The 26,011-nt window shown below is 38.2% G+C and overlaps 1 protein-coding gene across 4 annotated transcripts in view; it reads right to left on the bottom strand.

Moving 5' to 3' along the window:
• The window catches only part of ARHGAP21 (Rho GTPase activating protein 21), a 111,681-nt gene that overhangs the window by 12,844 nt on the left and 72,826 nt on the right, over nt 1-26,011 (bottom strand). For 3 of the 4 annotated variants that reach the window (XM_057383981.1, XM_057383974.1, XM_057383966.1), the window contains 5 exons: nt 15,000-16,950; nt 1,347-1,505; nt 1,084-1,186; nt 958-994; nt 413-538 (listed from right to left, as the gene is read on the bottom strand). In XM_057383981.1, coding sequence (XP_057239964.1) covers nt 413-538; nt 958-994; nt 1,084-1,186; nt 1,347-1,505; nt 15,000-16,950 — 2,376 coding nt within the window. The remainder of the gene's footprint in view (nt 1-412; nt 539-957; nt 995-1,083; nt 1,187-1,346; nt 1,506-14,999; nt 16,951-26,011) is intronic. The other variant, XM_057383988.1, reaches the window with a different exon arrangement.

Below are 26,011 nucleotides of genomic sequence, written 5' to 3' on the forward strand. Positions count from 1 at the left end.
CACTGCAATTCCAAACTCCCAATTTTCCTTAAGTGTTAGTCTGTATTTGTGTAGGAGGTTAATTTCAACTCAGTAACATTTACAAAAATTACAACTTTTTTCATTATTAGTAAACTACACCTACCAAGGGATTGATTCCTATTATTTAGTTAATAATAAGGAATTAGTTTACTTCAACAGATGCTTTGAAATGTGAAACTAAAACAGTTTGGAACGCAGTCTATAAAAGAAGCTGAAGAAATTACTCAAGTCAATTTTTAACAAGCCTAAAGTTTTGTCAGTCTTATTGATGATCTTAGCCCCTACAAAAAAAAAAAAAAATACCTGAACAGAAGGGCTTCAAGTTTCTTATCTTAGTTTGTCACCAACTTAGCATTTGTTCTAGGTTACAAAACCCAAAYATGATAGGTACCTTTCCTTTGTCTGTAAAAAGTTGACGAAAATGGAGCCATCCTTCTTTGGAGGCATCACCAAACACCTCTGAAGCAGAATCTTTTCGGGAACCAGAGTCTTCTGAAGATTTCTGGCTGTCTGGGGCCTAGAGAAAACATCACAGAAAAGAACCTATATTTCTCACTTTAAAAATATCCCCAGCAATATGCTCCTTGGAAAATATAATCTCCAAGGTTTACACACAACAAGAGTGACTTTACACATGRCAAGAATACTTTTGAGAAACTTCAGGAGTCTTAGACTCTCATTAGTGAGTTTTCACAAAAKTCCACCACATTTAATATGCTTTGTTAACAGAGATTGTGGGAAATGAAAATCAAGGACCATGTGATGAGTCCAGGAAAAAAAAAAAAGACCAAGTTTATTTATACGATGCACACATCAGCAATGCAATTACAATAARCTTCCTCTCTGTTTAGCACATCACTCTGTATATAGCTCATATAATTTGTCACAGCAGTATGGGTAACGTTTAGGAGTTGCTATGTATGTATATTTACCTACCTTAATCCCCTTTAAACTAGATACATGCTTAATGGATCTGTTGGAAGAAAAAACAAAAGTTAAAATGAGATTTTAGACACTTTGAAAACAGATGTCCAAATTAACTGATTTTTTTAATGAACTCACGATTTTCCCTCTTCTCTGTAGTCATCCAGTCCTTCATCATACGACTTTGATCTCTCAGTTTTTGTGGCAGGCTGGCTATCCAGGACGCTAGGCCGGATGGATTCTACAAACAAACAGAAATTTTTGAGTATGCAGGAACCTGACTCAGGTTTCTGCATACTCAATTTATCTCAAGCAACAAAGAGTTTACAGTTTTCACTCCTGATCTCCAGAGTGTGAAAGGAAAAAAGTTGCAAGAGAAAAAGAAYGAAATCAACGCTCACCATGATCATGTGAAAGTTGTCGCCGAATTAAAGGGATTGGAGATGTAGGACTGGGAGGAACAGTTGTTATAGCTGGTGCTTGAGAAGCAGATGCAGAAATAACAGCAGAAGCAGGAATGTGTGCAATATCATGGTCAATACTAGGACTAGTCGGTTCATCTACAAAGGTAATATGCCATATATTAACATATTAAACTCATTAATCAAACCAAACCAAACAGCTGTCTGAACTTCTCATTACCGGGATATCAGATATCTTAAAAACATCAAGTCATTCTAACAAATAAAAGGATCCAATTAACATACACTGTCAAATGGACTCTTTTTTCATGAAGAGAAGCCTGTTTCGTTTCATAGGAGTGTTAACTGGTCAACAGAGATAAAGGCAWAAAACATCATAGATGTTGTGCGTAAAGAAACAGGAATTATTTGCTAATCTCTCTTAACATTATTTGCAAGTCAAGTGTTTTTGTTTATATGCATAAGCAAAAACCACACATTGCATCAGTAAATCTGAACTCAAGAGATAGATAACTGCAATAAAATTGGGCACACGACTGAAAGCCATTTGGTTTAAACAAGTGGTCAAATAAAAGAGCCAAGYTACAACCAAACAAAAAAAGCACCTTAAGCAGATATCTAGCAATTCAAAGAACCAATCCCCCCATCCTCCACACGTTCAAACAAAGAAGCAAGTATTCAGACTTTTAAAAGATGGGACRACTACATACCAATCAGCTCTTCCACTAATTGTTCATAGAAATGATTGCATGCCATACATGCCCAGCACCTCTCAGTCTCAATAGCCACAAGGGTCATCACGAAAGATTCCAAAAAGCTTTAAATATTCTAGTATTTAACATGTTTCTTAAAAGATGGAAAAAGSCAAAAGATGCATTTTCCATCATTCCRTAAAACAAGCCATAATATCTTCTAGAACACATCACTAGTACTAGAAAACTCATTATACTTCATGGTCTGGTAGAGGAGGGGATGGAAAAGAAAAAAAAAATCAAGTCACGAGCAGGGGCTGAACTGTACTGCTGTAATGAATATGAATGTACTCTAGGTGCTAAGAATTGTAATATGCAGAGCTACTGAAAAGCCTATTGAAATCAATGAACACTCACAGACAGAGGTTTATTCTTTGCTTTGTGTGAACACAACTGCGTGTGCTGCATTGTGCTGTTCCAACAGTCACTAACAGTTCTGTTAAGGCAGCACTTGTACCATCAAAWTTTGGCCATGTACATTTAGAACAAGGCAATAAACAACATACAGGACAATTTAGCAATAACGTGTCTCTAAATTGTCTGAGGTGGAAAATAACTTTTGAAGTTAAGAAAGCWTATCCCAAAAAAACTAGCTGCAAACTAGAAACCTAAAGAAAAAGGAAAAGCAAAAGAATTCACACCAAACCATGACACTACAATTAAAAAATGTCCATGTTTTACTTGCATCCAAAGCGATGCATTAGAAGCATTTACAGATGACTTCAATATAACAACTAGGGCACAAGAACCTCAGCTGCACTTCCATTTCAAATCTACAGCAGCTCAATTTCCTATTGCCTTTTCTATCTGCTCAGCTTCCCTGAAACCAACATTGACTAAGCAATACAATCACTCGCTGTGCAATTGATTGATTTACAGCACACATTAAAATTGCTCAGGTTTAAGTTATTTATGTTTAACAGACATATCTCTAATGCCACAGTCTTTACTCCCAACAGTTATAAAAACACTAGCACTTGAAATAAATCTATGCAAGCTGTGAACACAAACATGCTTGGCAACACTATAACATTTCCCACAACRTTTAAGTCCAAGAATTCATATAAGGAAATACAGTTTTTTAGTCCTTGAAAGCAACAATATTATTCAAATCGTCACTACTTCACAGTGAATCTAATTCCCAGATGAATCAAAATTAAAGTTGTTTTAGAAATATGAAAACTTCAGAGGAACTGCAAATGACATTGGTACAGGAGKGCCATAACTATTCAATCCCTGAAGAGGTTAAAGGTCAGTTAATGGTAAGCTTTTACATAACATAAAGTGATTACATAGCAAATTGTGACATATGCCCACAGGAGTTTCTGCCTATTAATTTAATGCACTAGCAAATATCACTGCTGCTGTCCAATAAGAACCAAAACCTAAACAACTACAGATACTGCCTGTATTTTGATCTTCCTTTCAAGTGCTTGCAATATTTGTATACCTTTTCAGTTTCCTTGACTGACATATTTGCACTCCAAAACTCCTTGCATGGCACGTGAAAGGATGGGTTCAGCTCACCAAGCAATGAAAATGACTGGATCCAAAATGCAGCAAAGCACACAGAACAAATAAGCCAGAGGATAAACTACACAAAATAATTCTTTTTTTCAGTTTGCTACCTCAGATTACTGCTGTCTCTTTAAATATTTGCAACAAAAAGGTCAAAGGCTACGTAGAAAAGATTATTCTGGGAGGTACTGAAAAACACCTGGAGGACAATGCAGTCATTGGTCACAGCCAGCATGGCCTCATGAAGGGGAAGTCTTTTTAGTTGAACCCGATTTCCTTCTATAACAGGGTAACCCACCGAGCTGATCTAGGAAAGGCAGCAGATGTAACCATTTTGGACTTCAGCAAAGCTTTTGATAGTGCCTCTCACAGTGTCCTTCTGGAAAAGCGTCCAGCTMACAGCTGGATAACCCCATCACACAATGGGGGAGCAACAGGATCATGGGTTGGGCACAAGAGTTACAGTCAATGGGGGGACATCAGGCTGGTGACTGTCACTAGCAGGGCTCCACAGAGCTCCATCCTCAGCCCAGTTCTTGTCCACATCTTCATTTTAATGACTTAGACACAGAACTCAAGGAACACCAACTAAGTTTGCTGATGACAAGAAATTATGAAATTCCCTCAAGGAAGAAAGGCCCTGCRGAGGGACCTGGACAGAACAGAGGGCTGGGCAGTCAGTCATCAACCACATGAAATTCAACAAGGGCAAATGCCAGATTCTGCACCTGGGATGGGGCAACCCTGAGTGTGTGTATGGCCTGGGGAATGAGAGGTTGGAGAGCAGTGCCATGGAAAGGGAGCTGGGGGTCCTGGTCCATGGCAAGTTAAACATGACCCAGCAGTGCCCTGGTAGCCAGGAGGGCCAACCCTGTCCTGGGGGCATCAGGGACAGCATCGCCAGCCGGGCAAGGGAGGGGATTGTCCCGCTCTGCTCTGGGCTGGGGCAGCCTCACCTCGAGTGCTGGRGGYAKTTTTGGAYGYCGCCATACAAGAAAAATATAAGAGAGCATCCAAAGGAGGGCCYCAAGGATGGTGAAGSGTCTGGAGGGGAAAATGGGAGGAGCAGYKGAGGTCASTTGGTTTATTCAGCCTGGAGGAGACTGAAGGGAGACATCATAGTGWCCTTCAATATCCTCACAAGGAGAAGAGGAGGGGCAGGTACCAATCTCTTCACTCTTGTGASCAGTGACAGGACTCAAGGAAACAGCACAARGTCAAGTCAGGAGAGGTCACCTGTCACTTCTGGTTGCACATGAGCATGCAACTGGTCAACAGATGAAACTAATGATTTTCAGGAACAGCTTTTCAACGCAAAAACATTTATGGGGCTAAGACACCGAAAACTTGTAATAAATAGGCAATCAAACTAATGGATCCTCTGGCTGAGGCAGAGGAAAATTTATGTATCACAGTATGCTTGTATTGCTGTGCAAGTGGAGACTGGGAACCTACAAAGATAGGGAGAATCTGTACACAGCGTAGGTGAGCTGAAAAATACTGACTGCAAACACACAGGTTTACATGGAATGTGCTCAGAGGCTGAACCAGAGATGTCAAACTGAGGACTTCACGGGGGAGAAAGCATGACAAAGCAGAAATACTACACCCATTATGTGAATGAGGAACTAAGGAACAAGTTCCTTAGTTTATCAGATATTCAAAGGAATAGACACAAAATCACTGAAAAAAAAGCAGATCCATATTATAACCTATTAAGCTGCTACAATACAACTTTATCRTGATTAATGTAGCATTTCATGTCATTGTTTATTACATCTCCTGAACAGTCTCTTAAACATTCAGGCTTGAAAGGAACAACCTAAACATGAAAGGAGGCACTCAAAAGTAATTTAAATGAATCACAGAATTATTCAGGTGGAAGCAAACCAAGGAAGGTCTCTCAGGCTCACATTCTCCACAAAGCAGGATTACTGCTGAATTCAGACCACGTTGGTGAGGGCTCTTGTCCAACAAGAGCCAAATATAGGGGAAGAACTCCCTCAATATCCTGGCTGTGTTCTTGTATATTGATATAGACCAGTACAGTCTAGTTCGGTGTTGCCAAGTGTGATAYGCATATCCCATCTCCTCTCTAGGTCATGAATGTTAAACAAGATGGACCGTGAAGAATGCCACTTGTAACCAGCGTCCAGGCAGAATACGAACTCTTAGGCACTACCCTTCAGACCTGATAATCCAGTTTTCCTATGCATCCAGCAGTACCAGCCATCTAGAGTATGGCACAAGGATGGTGTCATTGAAGAGCTCAAACCTCTTGCTAAAGCCAAGACTGGTGACCACCTTGTGTCTTCCTCTCATTCACAGATCCATTCATCTCATTACAAAAGACAATCCCATTYGTCAAACACTTGGTAAATCCAAGCTATTCCAAATAACCTTCTCCTTCCTTTGCCCAGAAATTAGTTCCAAAAGGACTAACTCCATGAYTTTCCTAAGGAGTGAGATGAAGTCATATGACTGCCTTTCCTGAACTGTCATTCTCATCATTTTTCAAGATGGGTCTACCATTATCATTTTTCCAGTTACTAGGGACCTCTTCCAGTTCTCATAATCCTTCAAAGATAGACAGTAACCATGCAATGACACCAGCCAACTCTGTCAGCACCTTCAGATGCATTTCACTGGGCTGCATGGACAGGTATAGGCTGAGCTGCACTGGAGCTGTCTTAAGAATACCCTCTTTATCCAAATTGGTAATGACTGTGGGTTTTGTTTGTTTGCTTGTTGTSAAGCTTTGGCTGGTTTGTGGTTTCTTTTTTTTTGGTGCTGGTGGGGAAGCAAGGGACAGAGGTATTTAARAAAATGGCTTAGTTAACTGAATCATACACACATGGGAAACAAATTTACAGACAGACTTTAACACAGACACCATCAGGGATGCTTTAATAGGGRTTATTAACAGAGAAAGGTGATTTCTCCTCCAATCCACAGGGGTTCAGTCTGCCAAAGCTTTTCTTCACTGGCAGTAAAAAATTACTGGGGAAAAACAACTTCCCAAGGCTAAAGTCATCCTTCACATTTATTCCCCTTGAGACATGGCAGTCTTGCAAGCAATATTTCAACATCTCAAAAGACTGTAARAAGTAACTGTGTTATTTAGTAAATATATTGCAGACCACAGTAACATTTAAAACACTAACTGGGCATCTCAGTTTAAACAAACAATGTATGTTGGCTACAAAGCTTAATYCCACAAGTATGTACTTTATCAAAGACTATTATCTGATTCAAAGATTCAGATCATAAATATAACAACCGTGTAGTAACACACACTTAAACAGCTTTACATTTCWCATGAAAAATGCTCAGGCAGAATGCACTCCCAGAAACAAAAAAAWTGTTCAACATACCATTTCCCATACTGCATGCATTGAAGGAGATAACTGTATTACCTTATATAGTTACAGAAGCATTTAAATGGTATGTATTATTTTAATATTATTGGCTTTCTGACAACCATACCAAATTCTTKGATGAGGTATTTGCTTATAGATGCCCCTGTAGTATTTAATGCAATTTTGGCTACTCAAATCTTGTGTAAATGTAACAGTGATCGATTGTAAAAAGACCAGCCTTCTGCAGAAGGCTGGGGAAAGGTAGCTCATGCTGCGGTCTCCAAAGCAAAGGGCTGAAAGTGTCATTAAAAACATTATTTTCATTTAACTGAGGCACAAATGTCAAGGTTCCTTATAGACTCATATGGCATCTACCTGACAGCCATTACAGTATTATAACAATTGCCTATTTATTTCTTCAATAGTTCACTCAAACAGGCTATGGCTTTGGGAGGCAATTTAAGAATGAATCTTACATGTCAAATTAATTTGCTTATGTAAGAAAAGAAGGAACAAACAATCAAGTACTCATTAGTAGAATATAAAAAATCCTTATCTTCCCTTTATGGAAGGAATGACAGGATGTGCCAGTAACCCTGCAGCAGGACTGGCTTTAGAGGCATTGCCTTCCTGAATTTCAGCCCTTTGTCAACAACTGTTTTGCACTCCACATCCTTGGCCTGCCCAAGWACTCCATAGTACACAATATCACGACAGGCTCCGCACTGTCGTAGTGCACAGCAATACCTTGCTCTGAAGTGTTCTTCCTTTATACAGTAGATAAAAGCTTTAAAATGTTGTTCTATGTCTAATACCCACTYTGTGCCTCTCAGGTTAGATTTGCTCCAGCTTGCTATAGGCAGCAATTCCCTTTAAAGCACAGCCAYGCAGACCAGATGGCCCTTCCTTTACCTTGGCAGCAGGTGGGATGTGAGGGGTCGAGAAAAGGCTGCTGAGGCATAAGCAGAGCAAGGGAGAGCCCAGCAGGGGGACAGCRACTGCAGGGAAGTGGCACCAGCGAGAAGAATAAAGAAAGGAAGGAGAGAGCATGGACAAGGTAACAGAGGTTAGGGAAAGGATCCTCATACACACACAGACAAGGAAGTTAAAAAAAAAAAAAAAGTCTATCTCCAAGAAACCCCGGGTCTATCTCCAAGAAACCCTGGAAGAAGCTGCCATAAAAGTAAACACAGACACACTAACGTAGGCTGTTTTTCTTAAAAGCCTGTCAGGAAGATGAATAAAAATACCATGTATACAATTTCACCAGTAGTGAGGAGGCCAGAAACAACCAATAAACAAAAGTGAACTGTTGAATCAAAAATTAACTATATGAAACTAATACTGCTGTAATACAGGATCGCACAAAGGACTAWTAAATGCCCCACAGCAGTGATTTCTTTTTATAAATCTTACAGTAGAAGCTGCTCCATCTTACACTTAGGGTAAAGTAAGCAAGGGTAAAAAGCTSTGGTAGGCATAAACTCCCAAGGCTAAAACACGTGATTTGGAAAAAAAGATAACGCTATTCCCTGGATTCCTCATGACCTGTTACCTCATTTTTTTAAGAAAAGAATCTTTAAAAATATATTCTTTTGCTAGTTTTTAAGTACTTCTAGCACTGGTAGCACTAATTGTCTTTACAAAGAACTTCTTCACRCATCTACTTTACGTAATTATCCTCATGTGGCCAAAAGAATAGAATGGAAACATGTCTGCATGCTGAGCACATTCATTGCTCTAAGCCCCAGAAACACAGGACTGGAACAAGCCTCCTGAATCATCAAATCCAGTCCTCTGCTAATGCCCTCATGTAAATAATATGTTCGTTATACTGACTGAGTTTCACACAAACAGAAAAGGCTTCCCAAGGTTATTCTTCAYGTGAGACTATTTTGAAAACCGTATCTGTGAAAGTCTTTTGTTTATTTCAATGACAAACAAAAGTTTAACTATCTTTCTACACAAAGCAAAGGGTCCTGCTTGCCATATTTCCCCATCACACAAAGAAGCACAATTCTCAATACACTTATTTTTTTTTGCCAAGAACCCCGAAAGCATTCCCTCATTACTTGCAATTATTATTTGAAGTTMTAATGATACATTAAAGATGATTTATGCTTTGAAAATGTTACTCATTAAACAAATCTGATGCTTCTACTCAGTATTAAAACTCTTCTAAATGCTATGGATTATTGCTCTCAATTTTAAGTTTTAAATAAAAAATATTTTTGAGTTACAGAATTATTTGAATAGTATTTAAAACACTAATTTGTAATTTTGTGTTTTGGCCTCTATACTTCAGAATACCACAATGATTTAAAAATTGTTCTTTGGATAAGAAACACTGAAATGCTCAGCCTGGAGCAATAGTGATTTGGCAGGCCACACAGCAAAACCCTGGAAAAAAAATAGAAGACTGATGCTTATCTTAGAATCACTGATGACATGTTAAAAGCTGTTCCAATGCTATCACTATAATAATGGAAGAAACAGTCCTCAAAAATGAACATCTGCCAGCCCTAATCTCTACKGCAATTGCATTTATATTTTCATAGTTTGGAATAGCTAGGCAGTAACTGGTAGGAAAGAAAATTATCACAATTGCTGAAGATTTTCATCTCAACTGTTAGCAGTTTTTCCTTAAAACACACCATATCAACCATCTATATTCAGTCACCATTTGCCCTGAAGGTATCCACACATTGTGGCTTGTCAACCAAAAATCTCTGCTGGAGAARGCTGAGGTTTTGAATTTCTCTCTGCCTGATGCTTCTCTCTTCTAATAAGGAGAAAACAGAATGAGTACATTCTTTCAAATGAGAATATTTCTGCTTGTTTCCCCTAACTTTGCCTATTCCTACGATCATAACCTTTTCTATAGTGTGCTGTGCAAATRTATAAATTCATTCTTGTTTCAATTGTATCGAATGTCATTTTCCAAAATCACATTTGTCAATAGGTCATTTTCCAAGCCTCAGCAGCCTGCAGAGAAAGGCACTAAGATATRTAGGGAAGACATGGAAAGTATTGCACATACTCCACAAAGACAAGACAGTAAAGTCTTTGTACTTTCCAAGAAGTACTTGGAGTTACATGCATGACCTAGGATTTGAAGGTAAGTATTGATAAGGCAAACCCTATACACCCCTACTTCCAGCACTAGAAAAGATGATTGCAGTCACATGTACAATAAAGTCACCTGAAAAGTTTAATTAATATTAAATGGTTTAGAATGTTTCAACTCCTAATTTCTTAGTTAATGTACTTTAAAAAATACATAGTAACAAAAAAAAGAAAAAAAAGAAAAAAAGAAAACAGGGTTGAGCAGAACTCACTGGAAAGCCAGGTACATTTACCCTATCTGCTAATCAACAAGTACCCAAACACTTTTATTTATGACATGTTTATAGAAAAAATAGGTAATGAAATACAAAAAAAAAMCAAAAACCAAACCTAAACAAACAAACAAAAAAACCCCACAAAACCAAACAAATAAAAACCAAACAAAAAATACCAACTCCACCAAACCAGCATAATCAAACCAACTTTTTCTTTTTGAAAACTAGCATGAAGTTCAGCTTTTAAAGCAAGGGGATGCCTGATTACTAGCACAGAAATTGCTGTGCTGGTTTGCCTGCACCAAGGGCAGAAGCAACAGAGAAATTTATTGTAGGGGTGGTGAAGCACTGGAACAGGYTCCCAGAGAAGCTGTGGATGCCCCATCCCTGGAAGTGTTCAAGGCCAGGTTGGATGGGGCTCTGAGCAATCTAATGGAAGGTGTTCCCATTGATGGTCTTTAGGGACCCTTTTAACCCACACTACGAATTTRGACAGCAGGAAACACATTTTAGAAAAACACATACACACTCATATACAAAGGGACTAAATACCATGCAGTTTAAGCTGTGAAACTTCTGGCAAATCCTTGTTTAAATCAATACAGGGTATTGGATAACAAAATTTTACTGTCGTATGAAAGAGAATAGAGAAATTTATGGTGCACTTACAATCATGTTTGGCTCAAAGATGTTATAAAGTGCAAATAGTAGGAGAATAGAAGGTACCAACATTAAGCATCACCTATCTTTGTCCTGTTCCTGTACCTTTCCTTAGATATGAGTTTCAGTTTGAGGGAGAACACTCATGTAATTTTTACAACGTTTTGGTGTTATAAAAGTCTGGTCAGATATTTTTATCTGGCTAATCTTCTCTCAGGTAGTCACAAATTAATAGTGGAACAAAGTGGCCTAAAATTTTTCTAGGGTAAGGATGTACTAAATATTTTCAAAATGGGATCATACCTTTGAGGAAAAGCCTTTGCATGTAAGTGATGCTACCACATGCCTAAGAAATAAAGCTCTATAATAGGATGCCTATGAACTTGATCTTATTTTTAAAAAATGTTTAACTTCAAGATAATGTTTATTTAGGCTAAGGCTTTTAAAACATATCCATTTAAAACTAATTTTTACGTGACGAGCCACAGCGAAGTTGAAAAGAACACCCACCCGCCAGTGAAGACCAAAGCAGGAAGCTGGCCTGACAGCTAAACATGCTGCAATCAGGTTAAGCATTGAAGCAGCACCTCCATTTCACTCCTATGGGTAGTTCATTCAGCTCAATAGGGGAGTTGGATTAACCTCTTATACATTTCTTTTTACTCTACAGCAAGCAGTGTGAGAGGCAAAAAATATTTTCAACCTTATTGCAAAACTCAGACAAGGATACTAGACACTGATGTCTACAAAATGTATTAAACTAACTATATTCTGAATCAACATTTTCTCAACAGTTACAAAAAACATACAATGGTTTTGGTTGGAAGGAGCTCAAGCCCCTTGTCCATGGGCATGGACATGGGCATGGACATGTCCATTGTCATGCCCTGTCCATGGGCAGGGACACCTTCCACTAGACCAGGTTGTTCAGAGCCCCACCCAACCTGGCCTTAAATACTTCCAGGAACAGGCACCCACAACGACTCTGGGCAGCCTGTTCCAGTGCTTCACCACCTCACAGTAAAGAACATTCTAACATCTAATCTAAACAATAGTTTAAATCCATTGTCCCTTGTCCTGTCACCACACATTYTTGCAAAAATTCTCYCTTCATCTTTCTCATAGKCTCCCCAAAGCCTTCTCTTTTCCAGGCTGAACAAYYCCAACTCTCTCAGCCTTTCCTCACAGGAGAGGTGTTCCACCCCTCTGATAAACTTGGTGGCCTCCTCTGGACTTTCTCCAACAGGTCCATGTCCTCCCTGCTGGGGACCCAGAGCTGGATACAGCAGTGCAGGTGGGGTCACACCAGAGCGGGATAAAGGGGCTGAATCCCTTCCCTTGACCATCTGCCCACAGTACAGAAGTGGTTTAGTCACAAAATAGTGCTACAAAAGCCAACTGTTCATGGCTGAATTTCTACCAAAATATGTCCTGGCTGTATCTACTACTTCTAATAAGAAGAAAGTGGTGATAAAAATAGACACATCATGAAGTATTTTAAATGGCAGTAATAYGTAACCTTGGAAGATATTTGTACATCTCCCTCCAGTTTCTCCAAGTATCTACTTGGAGTACTTGGAGTACTACTCCAAGTATCTACTGTACAAATAACTTCAGTAAGTTTATTTATTAAATTAACTCTATCTAATAAAAAGCAAGAATGCAAAAAACCCAATTGTATTGATGTAAACAAAAGGGGAGTAAAGCAGCTGCCAATTCCAAGGTATGTCTTCATTCAAAGTGAGATCCTCTCAATCATCAGAGAGAAGGAAAAAACCAAAACAAAAAAAAAACCCTTAAACCAAAACATAAAATTGCCTGTGATTTTCCATCTGAAGAGTTAAAGAGCCTTTAACTGAATTTCAAAGCAGATCTAGGGTTTTATCCGCCTGATTAAGTACGGCTTTTAACAAGTGAAGTTGTAATTAGGCGTAATGATAGTAGAACAAGCAAAGTTAGAATAATGCATAAAAATTCTAACTTAAAAAGTGGTCCACTTCCATAACATTTCATGTTTTTCCTATTCAGAGAGGGTTACTTCCCCTTCAAGGTGCTAGAGAAACCCCAGCTCTTTCTACAGCACCTGTACCCATACAATTTCCTGCTAGGAAGACAGCCACAAGCACCATGCTGGCTCAGAGGGTGCCCAGGCTCTATAAGCACCAGTTTTCAGTATTTCTGGAACCTTCAGGAGGTTTCCTTCCAARAGGCTTATAAGAACTCAATCCCATGAGGTGTTACACCAAGAGGCTGCAATGGAGAGTTACAATTTTGTTCCTTCTGAACTGCTCAGCTGCTGCCAAATGCAGTGCACCTGACACGTTTAAGGCTTCTCTGAACTTTAATCAACACATCTCTCTAAAATATGGAAGCAAGTCACATACATAAAAGTTCATGGGAAATCTCTGTCAAAACCAAGATAGCAGATGGCACAGAAAAGGTTGGGCTTGACTTGACCTATCTTGGTCTGACTTTAACATGAYGTTTGAACTGTATGGAATTAGAAYACTCCCAGCAAATACAGTATGTAGCTATATCAAGAGCCCAACATGGTTTTTAGGCAGAGTATTAAAAAATCCTGCACAAAGATCAGTTACATGCATTACAAACTTGTGCTAATCCTTAAAGGAAGATTGGCTGGGTCTAAAGAAGAATCTAAAATTATACTGGATACTGATGCATCCAGTAATARCAATGAAAAAAATCTAAAACACTCCCATTCAAAATGGAAAACCCAACATAAGAGCATCTGCTATAGCTAAGAAAGCACTTTATAATGTCTTAGCAGTATTCTGTCAAAATAACAGAGTTATGGTATTGTTTCTATGATTTCCATTCTCTGATGAATACAAAACTTTTTCACTGTTTTTCGGTTATTCACTTTCAGCTAGTAGCAAATATTATAGATAATGCTAAGGGACAAAAAAATCACTGCTTCAGATCCCATTAGAAAGAATAGTTTTTCACATAGATGAGCTCAAGAATCAAAATTCAGGATTCAGTATTTWCTGAATACTTCTTATACAAAACTCGAGCACAGACAGCCAGGTACAAATCAACTCCTGTGGCAAATGATTCACAGACATCCAGACTATAAAGGATTAAATCAGCCACAACAAATGAAAATCCAACCCAACAACAACAGCAGGGTAAAGACAACAGAGGCATTGACTGAATAGAACAGAAATGCTTTGCCACTGTCCCTTCAGCAAGACACTAATTCATCACACATCCAAAATTCAATATAATTTTATATTTTTCTACTATTTCCATTCCTTTCTTTAGTTCTTTCCTTCTTCAGCCCCCTTCCTATAAATTCCCTATAATTCCAACCCTGTTTGTGCCACAGCACACAGGCAAATCCTTTTGCCTTCTCAAATTCTTCTTCCACAAACCCTTTCATTCATATCCACATTATCWTCTTTACTTACAAATCCACTTCTTTTTATTGCTATTGCTATTTCACCTGCAACAGCTTTCATCTATTCCGAATCTCAGAATGCTTCCACCATACCTATTCGGCTGAAAAATTTTTTTTTCCCCACAAATCACCCTTATATGGATTTGTATCTGTATTCTCTCTTTAGTAGATTCCAAATACATTCTATATTAGAGAAGTAAGAATATTTATAGGATACTGCAAATGCTAGTTGTCCATATACGTAACATCAGAACATTATACGGARTGATAACCAGATGCAGTTATGTAACACAGATTTATCCAGAGGGTTAAGGAAAACTCTAGAAAAATACTACATCACTGTAGGCTTTTTTACACTCATTCTCCAGGACCCCCAAAACAAAACAGAACATTCTGTCTTCCTCCACTGAAAAATATTTTTATTTTTACCAACCTAAAGTTATTCTAGATGAGAAAAATCTCCCATGCCCTTCAAACTCAGCGTTTACAGGAACAGCAGTCAGCTACCTGGCATGGTGTTCTTCATCACCTTTAGCACAGAAAAAACATCTGATATACACTGAAATAATAACTTAACTCACCAATAAATGGAATTGAAGCCAAAGAGTCACCAGGTGGGCTGGAACTTGATGCTTTCCTTTCCTCTATTCTTTTTATGTGCACTTCTCTCCGAGCATCGTTAGGTAACCAACAGGTAGTGTCTGAGGCTGCCTCTTGGTCATTTACAGCAAGAATGTAGGACTGATGCCTCAAAGGCTGRGGAGTTTGGTGGCCAGATGGTGATTTGTCCCGCATGACCACCATGTCTTTGTCATTTCCYTGAACATCCATTTGCAGACATTCAGACTCACGAACATCTTCCCTTTCAAAACCATGAATCTTTTGTCTGATGGAACCATCTACATTGTCAGAGGTAGTTGAACACTCACTTGCCGGCTGAACAAGTTTGGCGGAAGCTGGAGACAGAGAAGAGGGTGGGATAGTTTTACCAGTTTCCGTTTTGTGATCTGGGGCACCTTCAGCTCGGATCCTTGACTGTTGGTTTAACACACTGCTCTGATGCAAGTGATTTACTGTTCTTTGGTCTTTGCTGGCAATAACATCCAGGCCCTGGCTAAGAGGAATCGATGGTTTTGCTGCATAGGGTGCTGAGTTCTTCAGTGAGCTACTTTTAGAACTTCTGGCTGGTGTGAGAGACAACCTCTCTTGTGAAACAGCTGCAGGTTTTGAAACTCCCCCAGGAGTCTGCAAATCGCGAGAAGCCTGTAGCATTTTAATATCTGGGGAAACTTTCTGAAAGTGTGAACCAGGCAGAGAAGCTCTACTACCTGTTCTCCTGTTGTCTGAAATATAAGCACTCGGAGCAATAGGAAAATTTTGACCTCGAAGGGACATATGAAATGCATGTTGTCTAGATCGGTCATAAATACCTCGCCGATCATCTTGTTCACTAAACCCTGTCCATTTGTAAGTCTTTCTCCTATCTCCATTTGCATCTGCAATCATATTCTCAGAATGAAAATTTTCTAGCACTTCACCCTGTTTGCTGAGATAATCCCATGACCGAGCCCTGTGATTCCTAGCATTGACTGAAGGTGAAGTTAGAGTATCTTGTGAAGCACTTCGTGGCCATTCTTTCATCAACACRGGATCTTCAAGCCTTTCCTGGGATACACTTCTCTGCCGGATCTGGACAGACTGCGGAACCCTGTCATGAGAGGTGCTCCTGCGCCGTACCTGAGAAGCAGTGCGATTTGGCACCACCTGATTATACTCTGTTGTGTTCTGAGAAGCTGCCCTTAAACTATCTAACCTTTCCTGTATCGTTCGGGAGCCATACATGTGCATGCGCCTGTTATCAATGTACTCCTTGTAGGTTTTGTAGGTCTTCCAGTCTATATGCTGGTGGGAGGTTGGAGAGCTGTAGTGATTAGTAGAGACTGAGGGCGAGTCTGTGGCTTGAGTAGAAGGTCTAGTGCTTGGGATGCCTTCTGGACATACTACGTAATTTGAAGCTTTACTCGCTGTTCCAGTTGTATCARCTGGTCTTGTTATTGGAGTCTGGGGAAGTACAATGGCAGTGGACACTAGAGATGGTGGTGATGTGGTCCGTGCTTTTAGACTGGTTTGGTCTTTTAAGCCGTATCTTACTTCCTCTGTCCTGTGCGATGGACCGGCRTGATTATTTCTGCAAGACGGCAAATCTACAGCCTTCTCAGAAGGCACAATAACAGTCCTTACAGTTTCATTGCAAACGCACACGGCTGTGTTTGATTTTGCAATGTCTGTTGGTGATGGAGGCACTTGTATTTCCATTCTGTAGGCCCTCTCTGGCTGTGTCAATGCCCGGACTGGCCTACTGACTTGCTGTTTCCCCAGCAAGAAGTCAGAAGGTAGCTTGTCTCCAGCTTGTGCCTTAACAGAGGCTGCAGATGTCAGGCGTGGATAACATATTGGTGGTGGTTCAGGGATGTTGTGGGCATTACCACTGTAAGCTTCGTTGCCTTTCAGGTAGGCATCTTGGGAATATGCCTGTGGAGAGAAGATTAGGTGAGTGCTCAGTAGTGAGGGAAKGGAAAAGTTCACCATCAAGTACTGCATTATCAAGCTTCAAGCGAGGGGAACACAGGTTCAAAACTCACACTCCCTCTAATTTTATGCAAAATGTTAGCTGGAAAGATAAAAACAGCATTCCATCCCCTTAGTGAACACAAACAGTACAAGCAATATCATGACACACATTCCCTCCCTCAGCAATTAAAAACCTCAAGTGATGACCAATTCTAAGAAATACTGCAAGTAGGACASTGAGGCAGGTTTCTCAAAATCTATGAGCACAAAACGCATTATTTTCCTCTCCCTTAATTTTGCTTTTTAACACGTTMGTTCACATATTCTTCCCATTTAAGCTCCCATTGCTGGAAACTGGAATTTCACAGCAATCGACAGGTTAAAATGCTGCATAATAAATTCAACCAGCACTAGAAAATTCTCTATTCACTTCGGGTATAAAACAAGTCTGTTCGCTAAATGCAGTACATATGAAAAGTGCAGACAAATAAATGCACATACACACACACTCCTCTAAGATGTCTTCTACATAAAAGCTACTGTTCTGAAACATATAATGAATAAATTGAAGCAGTMACATATTGTTGTGAGCCAACACCCTATAAGTCATCTTATATTTTACAGAAGACAGCAATTACATGATACACAAATTTTACTGGAAAAAATATTAATGATATTTAGCATTTTTAACTTTGAGGTACAAATAGTATGAAAATTCATGCATATCCACTACTGTCCACGCACTACTGAAACCCAAACTGAAATCTCTAATTTCCTTAGTGCACTTTGCATCTTCATGCATAAAACCTGACTCCTAAGGAAAAAGACAGTTATGTTACACTTATTATGCTTCTGCAGCATTTCTAAAAAGCAGCATTTGTCATTGTGAAATTAACAGAACAGTCAAAATAAAAAATTGATGAGAAGCATACAGAATACTTTAACAATATTCTATTATTGAAAAACTTTAGCATGACTTTGTTCAGTTTGAACATAATGAAATAAAGAGCCAATGCAGAGCCTGCCAATGGAACAGACGATTAAAATAATTTCTCAGGGCTTTTACACGCTTAGGCGTGGTATCATATCACAGCATTTCCTGTTCAAATCATAACATGCTCAATTCCAGTCTATCAATGTGCTCTGTCTTAACAGTAGACAGTTATAAAAGCCCAAGTGCAGCCATAAAATTAACACAGAGCAAAGTACAGAGGAGGGCGAGGCATTTACAATACTGCTGCAATGTTACACCGAGCATTAGTGAAGTGCAGAATATTAAAGCACACCGAGAGAAAACAGACCAAATAACACAGGCACAAACCACAAACCAAGATATCAGCATTATGAAGAAAATTCAGCTCAGACTATCTAGCCCATTTCCAAACTTGCTGTTTCATATTCTTGCTTCTCACAAATCATTAAGAAAAACATGCCTTACAAAACCATCAGAGAAATGGCTACTGTACATTTCTTACCAGTGCTGTGACATCCTTTGTAAACTGCAGCTGGCAGAAAACAGGAAAACACAGTAAAAACTGCTTACAGATGTAAAGACAGAATTATCTTGTCATATTGATRTTGACTACAGCAAGCTAAAAATACAGCTACACTGATTTCACTGGAAGGTACCAACAGACATAAAGGGCAGTAGAGCATAAAAAATAACTTCACCCTCCTTGTGAGCATGTTCATCTCAGGCTTTTATTTGCTCCTTGCATTTATCCTGTGCCTTTGCAGAAAGCAAAATACATTTGTGCCATTTTGCCTTGGTGCATCCTTACAGCTGCCTGCAGAGAGCTCTGGCTCCGTGCAATGAGACTTCCCTTCCACTACAGCAACATTACTGTCTCTCATTTCCCTGGGCTGCTACCATCCAACCCTGCTTCCTGGTGACGAAACAACAGCTTTATTATGCATTTAAAACAGCACGCCCCTTCCTCACATATATCTGAACACGACCACAGACTGTCAGCTGACTGCAGCTGCTTTCACGCTGTACATCTGAAATTAGAGGAATGATGCTGCAGAAACACYCTCCTCATGTGATTTGTAATTTTTTTTGCTCCAGTCATAGTAAAAATCAGGACAGGCTTTCACTGACACATTTAATGGAGGGAAGGAACATACAAAGACAAACATTTCTAAACCTTTAAATAAATGATTATTCAAGATATTGATGGGCTGTAAGAATTAAACAAAAAAATTTGAGGAGATGCTGAAGACCCAGAAAACAGATTGAGCAAGATCCTTCTGGCATGCAAGACAAAATTAAAAAAAATCATATACTGCCCCCAATGAGAAAATAATGATCAATTTATACAACTGATAAAATAGTTGATATCCCACCTTCTCTGGGATATGCACACATTACAACAACAGAAAATACACCCCATTTATGTTTTTGCAAAACATTCCCCTGACAAACAATGCTTCATTGACTTTGACAGCAGAAAGGCTAAATTCCAAAGCTGGTGTGATCTGATTGCAGCCAAAGACTTCAAATAAGTATAAAAATAAGCTCYCAGCTTTTGACAAAATTTATCACAGGTATTACAATATCACCTTCAGAAGACAGCATTCCCACAGGRTCCAAAATGAGAGCAGCTAGATTTTCTCCTCCCCAAAAAAAGTATTTTTCCGTGATTGCAGATATATCCAGACAGACAGACTGCCAGTTCTGTGTAAGACAGTTACTGGAAAAAAGGTTTTGATGATGGAAAGTTTCAACCTCATTTCACCCACTACCCAAGAAATCACTGAAACAAAGCTGAACATACTCCTAAGAGAGTGAAAGTTTGTAGATGGGACTGTGATATTTCCGTAAAGAACATTTGGTATCTTTGTTTCATAACTCTGATTAAGGGCCTACAAAAAATAATGCAACTTACAAAGCAACACATGGATCTATCCTGAATAATTTCACGCTGAAGGATGCATAATCAGTCTTTTTACAACGAAATATTTTAACTGCTTTAAGCATAAAATTATGATATTTTTAGAAGAGGTCTAGAGACTAAGAAATGTGAAATAGCCAATATATTAGTTCATATACTGCTTTGACATTTAACATATTTTGTAACCACATAAAACATACTTGAGTATTTCTCTCTCTCTTTAGTTTCTCTAACAATAAATCCTGTGAAAATGCTTCCTCAATACCTGATTGCAACAGGATACATTCATAAAACTGTCATTAGGGTATGGCTGAATTTTAAGTGTTTGTAGTCTAAAAACAAAAAAAAACAAATCAAACAAAAAAAGGCTCACAACTTTGAAAAGAAAAATTTTAATATCCAGATCAGGGATACTCCTGATTCAGACACCAGCCAAGTTTTCAGTTTACCATTTCAGTTTCTACAGAACTGGATACTCAGCAGTTATTCAGAAGTCCCAACATGATCCAAAAATCAGTCTTGATGTTTTATGAGCTATTTCCCACTTTCTCAAAACAACGGTAGTTTTAAAAGACTACCATACAAATGCAGCAATTTAGAATGACATTAAATGCTCTGATGGATAACAGCTCTGCAACAATTACTAAAAGAAAATTGCAGCTCTTACAATAAGAACTCAGCATGTTTCCAGTTATTTGGTACCATTTCTTCCCAYCTTGCAATCTGGTTTTGTTTGCACAAAGTTTGCAAACTCCTATGGTAAAGGATTAATTTCTTACTGCGAGTTTATAGAACCAACAGGGGTTTAAGTCCTAAGGTAATACGTTCATGCTGTATGACAGGCAAAACACATTTCAAGCAAATAAAGCATTTTACAAGGTAAATTACCACCTGAACTTCAGCTGGTCCCATGTTTCYCCCCTTGATTTTATGCCCTTAGATACTAGAACAGTAACAGTCAAATGCATGAGGATKCCTCTCAGAAAGAATCATGGAGAAACCCTGTCCTTTCAAGAGCCCAAACTGAAAATATCCTACACCACTTAGCCCAGATCCATGAAAACAAGCAGCCCTGTATTTCACTACGGATAGGTGTGCTTCACTGCACTTCACTACAGGATGAATAACAACACTGATTTCAACACAACTATTCACAAAATTGGTGAYAAGCATTTTGATGAATCAGAAGGTAACGTGCTTAACTCCTTGCAAGACTGAGCTCGAGGCATTTTTCTTTCCTTCTCCAACCAATTTGGCTTCAGTTGATATTTCTTTACCACTGAATTATTATCTTCCCCAGTCCTAACTTAATCCCACAGTCATCATGAGTATGGGAACTGCACACCAGAAAAGGTTTACAGCTCTCTTAAAAGGAAACACTTTCTAGTTACAGTTTGYTCTGGCAAGAATGTTAGTAATACAGCTCAAGTTCTTTTATTTTACTCTGAGAAAACACTACRGTCAGATAACATTACTTGAAAAAAAAACCAAAAATGCACACCCTTTCCTCCCAAACGCAGTGCCATTTTAGTACACAAAATGTAAGCCCTTAGGCCMAATAAATTTTATTTCCAAATATAAGCTGTGTAAGAGACTATCTTGTAAAGTCTGAATTGTGATTAGGAGGATTGATGCAACGGGTATTTTCTAATATATCCAGTGTTTGATAACAAACTTCAAGTCTCTTCTTCAAGGAAGTGAAAGAGTGTTCCAAGTCTTTGCATTAAATACAGCTACTTAGGAAAATAACTCTATCTTTATTAAAAAATAAAGTAAACAAAAATACTTCACAATTTGCCAATGAAACAGCCATGTTGCTCCACTAGGTCTGATACAAACGGATGGTCTCAGGAAGAAAAACAGTAAAAATAATATGTCTTTAACATTGAAGCCAGCTGTGGACAGACCTGCAGTCACAGAGATACAAGGTTACTGGGACATGTAGAACTCGAGGATGCATTTAAATTGCTTTTCTTTTTGTTGTTGGTGGAGGACTTTTCTTTACTGGTTTTTTTTTTTTTTGTTTTTTTTTTTTTTTTTTTTTTTTTTTTATAGGTGCACCACTGGCAATTTCAGGGTACTATAAGGCCTTGAAAGCCACCAAATTCCACAAAAATACTAAGTTCAGAAAGGATAATGCAGCAAACTCTTCTGCACAGATCCAATATACTGAAAATTTCCATATCACCTGACTCAAAAGAAGGAAAAAAAAAAAGATCTATACTTCAACTGACTTTTAGTTATTTTCCTGATCATTCCCATCTAGGATTCTTGGTTCCCCTACTATCTATGACAAGAAAAACATTTCTGTTCAAATGTGGTCAGCTTTCAGGTATTGATCTGCAGCATCATTGGTCTGTAACTCTAAAGAATTAACTATTCTTATCTAACTTGTCAGAAACATGGCAGTGAACAGCCCCCCTTTTACTTCCACATTTATCTTTATCCATAGAATTCTAAGTAACATCTTTCTGTAAATGAAACTGCAAAGTTCTTTCTGGAAGGCTTGAGGCACATTTCAACAGMTCTGCACATTAATTAAATTTAACGGTGACAACACCTAAGATCAGAAGTAACCTTGTACCTTTTGGGGTGATTCCTGCAGTAAAATAGTTTTTTAGAAATTAAACTATTGGAGGTAGGCTAAAAGTTAGGTAAGATGAACTTTTGAGTGCGTAGTGAGAAAAGTGCTAGAAAATGATGTGAAAATAAGGATACCTTACCTATAGCATGTATGTTTATACACAACATAGTTATATAAATCTACAAAATAATATCTACATGTATTTACCTATAATAAGTACTATATGTAATGATTAATGTGCTACATTACAAATAACCTTCCAAATAAACGGCTCCAATGCAGATCATATTAAAGATACCTTTTTCCCAAAAAATAGTATTTTCAAGTGGCTGGTACTTAGAAATTCACTGATTTGTGGGCTGTATTCTTTTTTACATCCATAACGAACAATTAGCAAGTAAATTCCAATGTGAACTTTCCCTGAAAAAATGATTCAAAAATCCTGCATACTAAGGATGTGCTAACATACATATGTTGGACACAACAAAGTCTATTGACAAGACTCATAATAATGCACAGCTGTAAATAGGCTTGGAAAACTCAATTTACTCCATGGAGCACCACTAAATTCAGTATCTTCCACACAGCACAAAAAGCTTTTGAGCAACTGCAAAGTTGTTAAAATTTGAACAGCATTTTAGCATTAAACTTGCAATCCAAAGGCTACAAAACAGCAACAATTTCATTGTACACACTTGACAAAAATGAACTATTTGTAGTTGACCTAAATGTGTCTTCCCATTCTCATGATGTCGGTGGTACTAAAACCTACAAGATAGCAAAATTCTGTCAAAAAAGGTTGAGAATGCTACAGATGTTGCACATGGATGCATCACACTTGAAACACCAAGGATAATGTAACTTAAAAATAATCCTCCTCTTCCTAGTTTCAAAATGGTCATATACAAAGAAATGTCTCCAAATCATCTCTTTTGATAAATTTAAGTAAATTAATTACTTAATTAATCTGAGGACAAGCATGCAAATTACAACATATAAGCAGTTGTCAAAAGATCAAGCTTTCATCATGGACAGAGATGTTTTGAATCCCCTTTTCCCTATGCACAAAGTGACATTTTCAACATCATAGCAGTGAACAAACAAAGAGGGCAATGGCCTGTGGATTGTACCACTTCATTGTTACCACTGATGAATGGATTTGAAGCCCTGTTTTCAGGAAATTCAATACACCAAGAGGTTCACGGACATATATGGATATTTCTAAAGACGAAAGGTTTATAAATAGGAAGCTAAGGATAGAAACAAGCAACTGTGTTTCTAGCCATCAGTCATGAGCATACAGAGCAGACTGCCAAGAACTATATAACTTAGCACAACTAGCATAATTCCTGAATATAATGAAACTATTCCATCCTCCTTGCACTAGATAGACCATTCATTAGCTCACACTACAATATGCAGTAGTGCCTTGAGTTTTTCTATTTTTAACATCAGTTTACAATGAGTGATACCATCTGAAGGCATTTACAGTGGAATATATGACATATCTCACAGAAAATAACTAAGTTATTTAGTTATTTATATAACTATAATAACTAACTTATTTAACATTCTATAATAGCTTACATAACTTCAGGTGTAAGTTTCTCCCCTATTAATAAGGGCCCTGTACCTTACCATTTACTGCTCACTTGGCAGTTACACTGACAATACCACTACCAAAGATCTTCACCAATTTCGCAGTGAGAACAGTTTATCCTAACTATCTTCAGAGGAATCGCATAGATTCTTCATTTTACTAAAATGACAGAGAATGCACTGTCTCAAAAGACTGCAAATTATTTTAGAAGTGCTAAAATCTTTCCTCCTCTGTGGTGGCCTAAAACAGATACAACTATAGGCCACAACTGACAGACTCTGCTCTAAGATGCAATTTATTTTTGTCATCTGTTTCTTCGTAAGTTGCAGCTCACCATCMAAGATSGACACTTGGAAACAYACACACTGAAGTGTTCCATGACAGGACTGAATGAACAAACTGCTGTGTCAGAGGTCATCTCCAAGCACAGGAGTGCTCACCCTCACCAACRCAGGAAACACCTGCCTCTCCATGGCTTCCTCTGGAAAATGCTATGTGCCACTGCAAGCACTCAAGACAAGTTCACTTTTCCCCAAACAAATGAATCCTAGCGAACAGTATGTTCTGTATCATGGCCCAACACAGCAGAGAACAACTGAAGGAACTCACACAAACTACAGGGTCAATGTAAAGCATTTTTTGCAAAATGATGACTTGGCCTCTTGAACCTAATCCTCCTTCTGTCTTCAACAGAGCAGACTCACATGCAAAATTCATGACYCTATCACATATTACAATCCAAAAAGAACTTTTGTATAATGACACCTGAAGATTTTTCATATATCCAATCTGTTTCTAGAACTTCCATGGGCAGATTTTTTTTCTGTTTTCTGTACCCCTCAATCTCCTCAAGGAGAACAACCTTCTTTTCTTTTTGTTAATATACTTTCCTAGCCCAATGGCAACAATCATCCTTTTCTTTCCCCTCTGCCCTATCTCAGCTATTAATCTAACAATTATATCCAAACAATGATTTTTCCTCTCTACTTCAACTGAAGGTTGCACTTTGTGTTTCACCAACAGAGAGGATGTGTCTAAGCCCTTTTCACCCAGACAAATACAAATGTTTARCTTTAAAACTACAAATCCTGCTTTGCCCAGATTCTTACACTGCTATGGCCACAGGACTGCATGTGGCATTCAGATAATTTAAATGTTAGCATTATTCCTGCATTTGTATGTATTCACAGTTTCCATAAAAAAAAACAAAAAAACAAAAAAACTAAAAAAACAATACCCTACAAGAAATGCAAGCACAAAAAACATCCCAACAGCTTTTCTCTTCCACTTATTCATGCAATCAGAACTCACACCCTGCCCCCAATGTTTTCTGTGTTGGARTACTGAAATATTTTTTTATCAAATATTCTCAAAATATCACTTCTATTCTAATAATCTTGGCTTCTTGTCCTAGCTGGAGAGATCMTACACTAGCTTCTATCTTCACTTTRATGCAAAACAAAGTTTTTTTKGTCTTTTCTTTACCCWTTAATTTGACCCTTAGTAATGGAAAACAGCTACTGAAACCTATATGTTTTTCTTAACACCAAGTCATCTTACTATTTTTATGTGGATTAGAAAATACACTTATCCAACTACTAACAAGCAAATCTAACCTGCTTGTCATCTCCTTTCCTTTGCTTCCAATTAAAATTAAACTAAGCCATATCAATGTATCAGGCATTTTTCTGATTCTTCACAATATGCACTTATGTATAGTCTATTATTCAAGGTTCTTTTGAACTTAGAGACACTTAATGGGAGATGAATTATCTTACTACATATGCAGGACCTCAGTTCAAATCAAGAACAAACAGGCTGTAACAAAGCACTTACAGCAGTCACAATTAAAAAACTTGGTAATAACCTTCAGCACATTCATCACATTGCTTAATCCACTCACAATTAGTGAGTAATTAACAAAGGCTTCATATGCTAGTTTTT

Source organism: Malurus melanocephalus, unplaced genomic scaffold (assembly GCF_030028575.1).
Source record: "Malurus melanocephalus ecotype Western Australia unplaced genomic scaffold, MMel_1.1 scaffold_14, whole genome shotgun sequence".
NCBI classification, from domain to species: Eukaryota; Metazoa; Chordata; class Aves; order Passeriformes; family Maluridae; genus Malurus; species Malurus melanocephalus.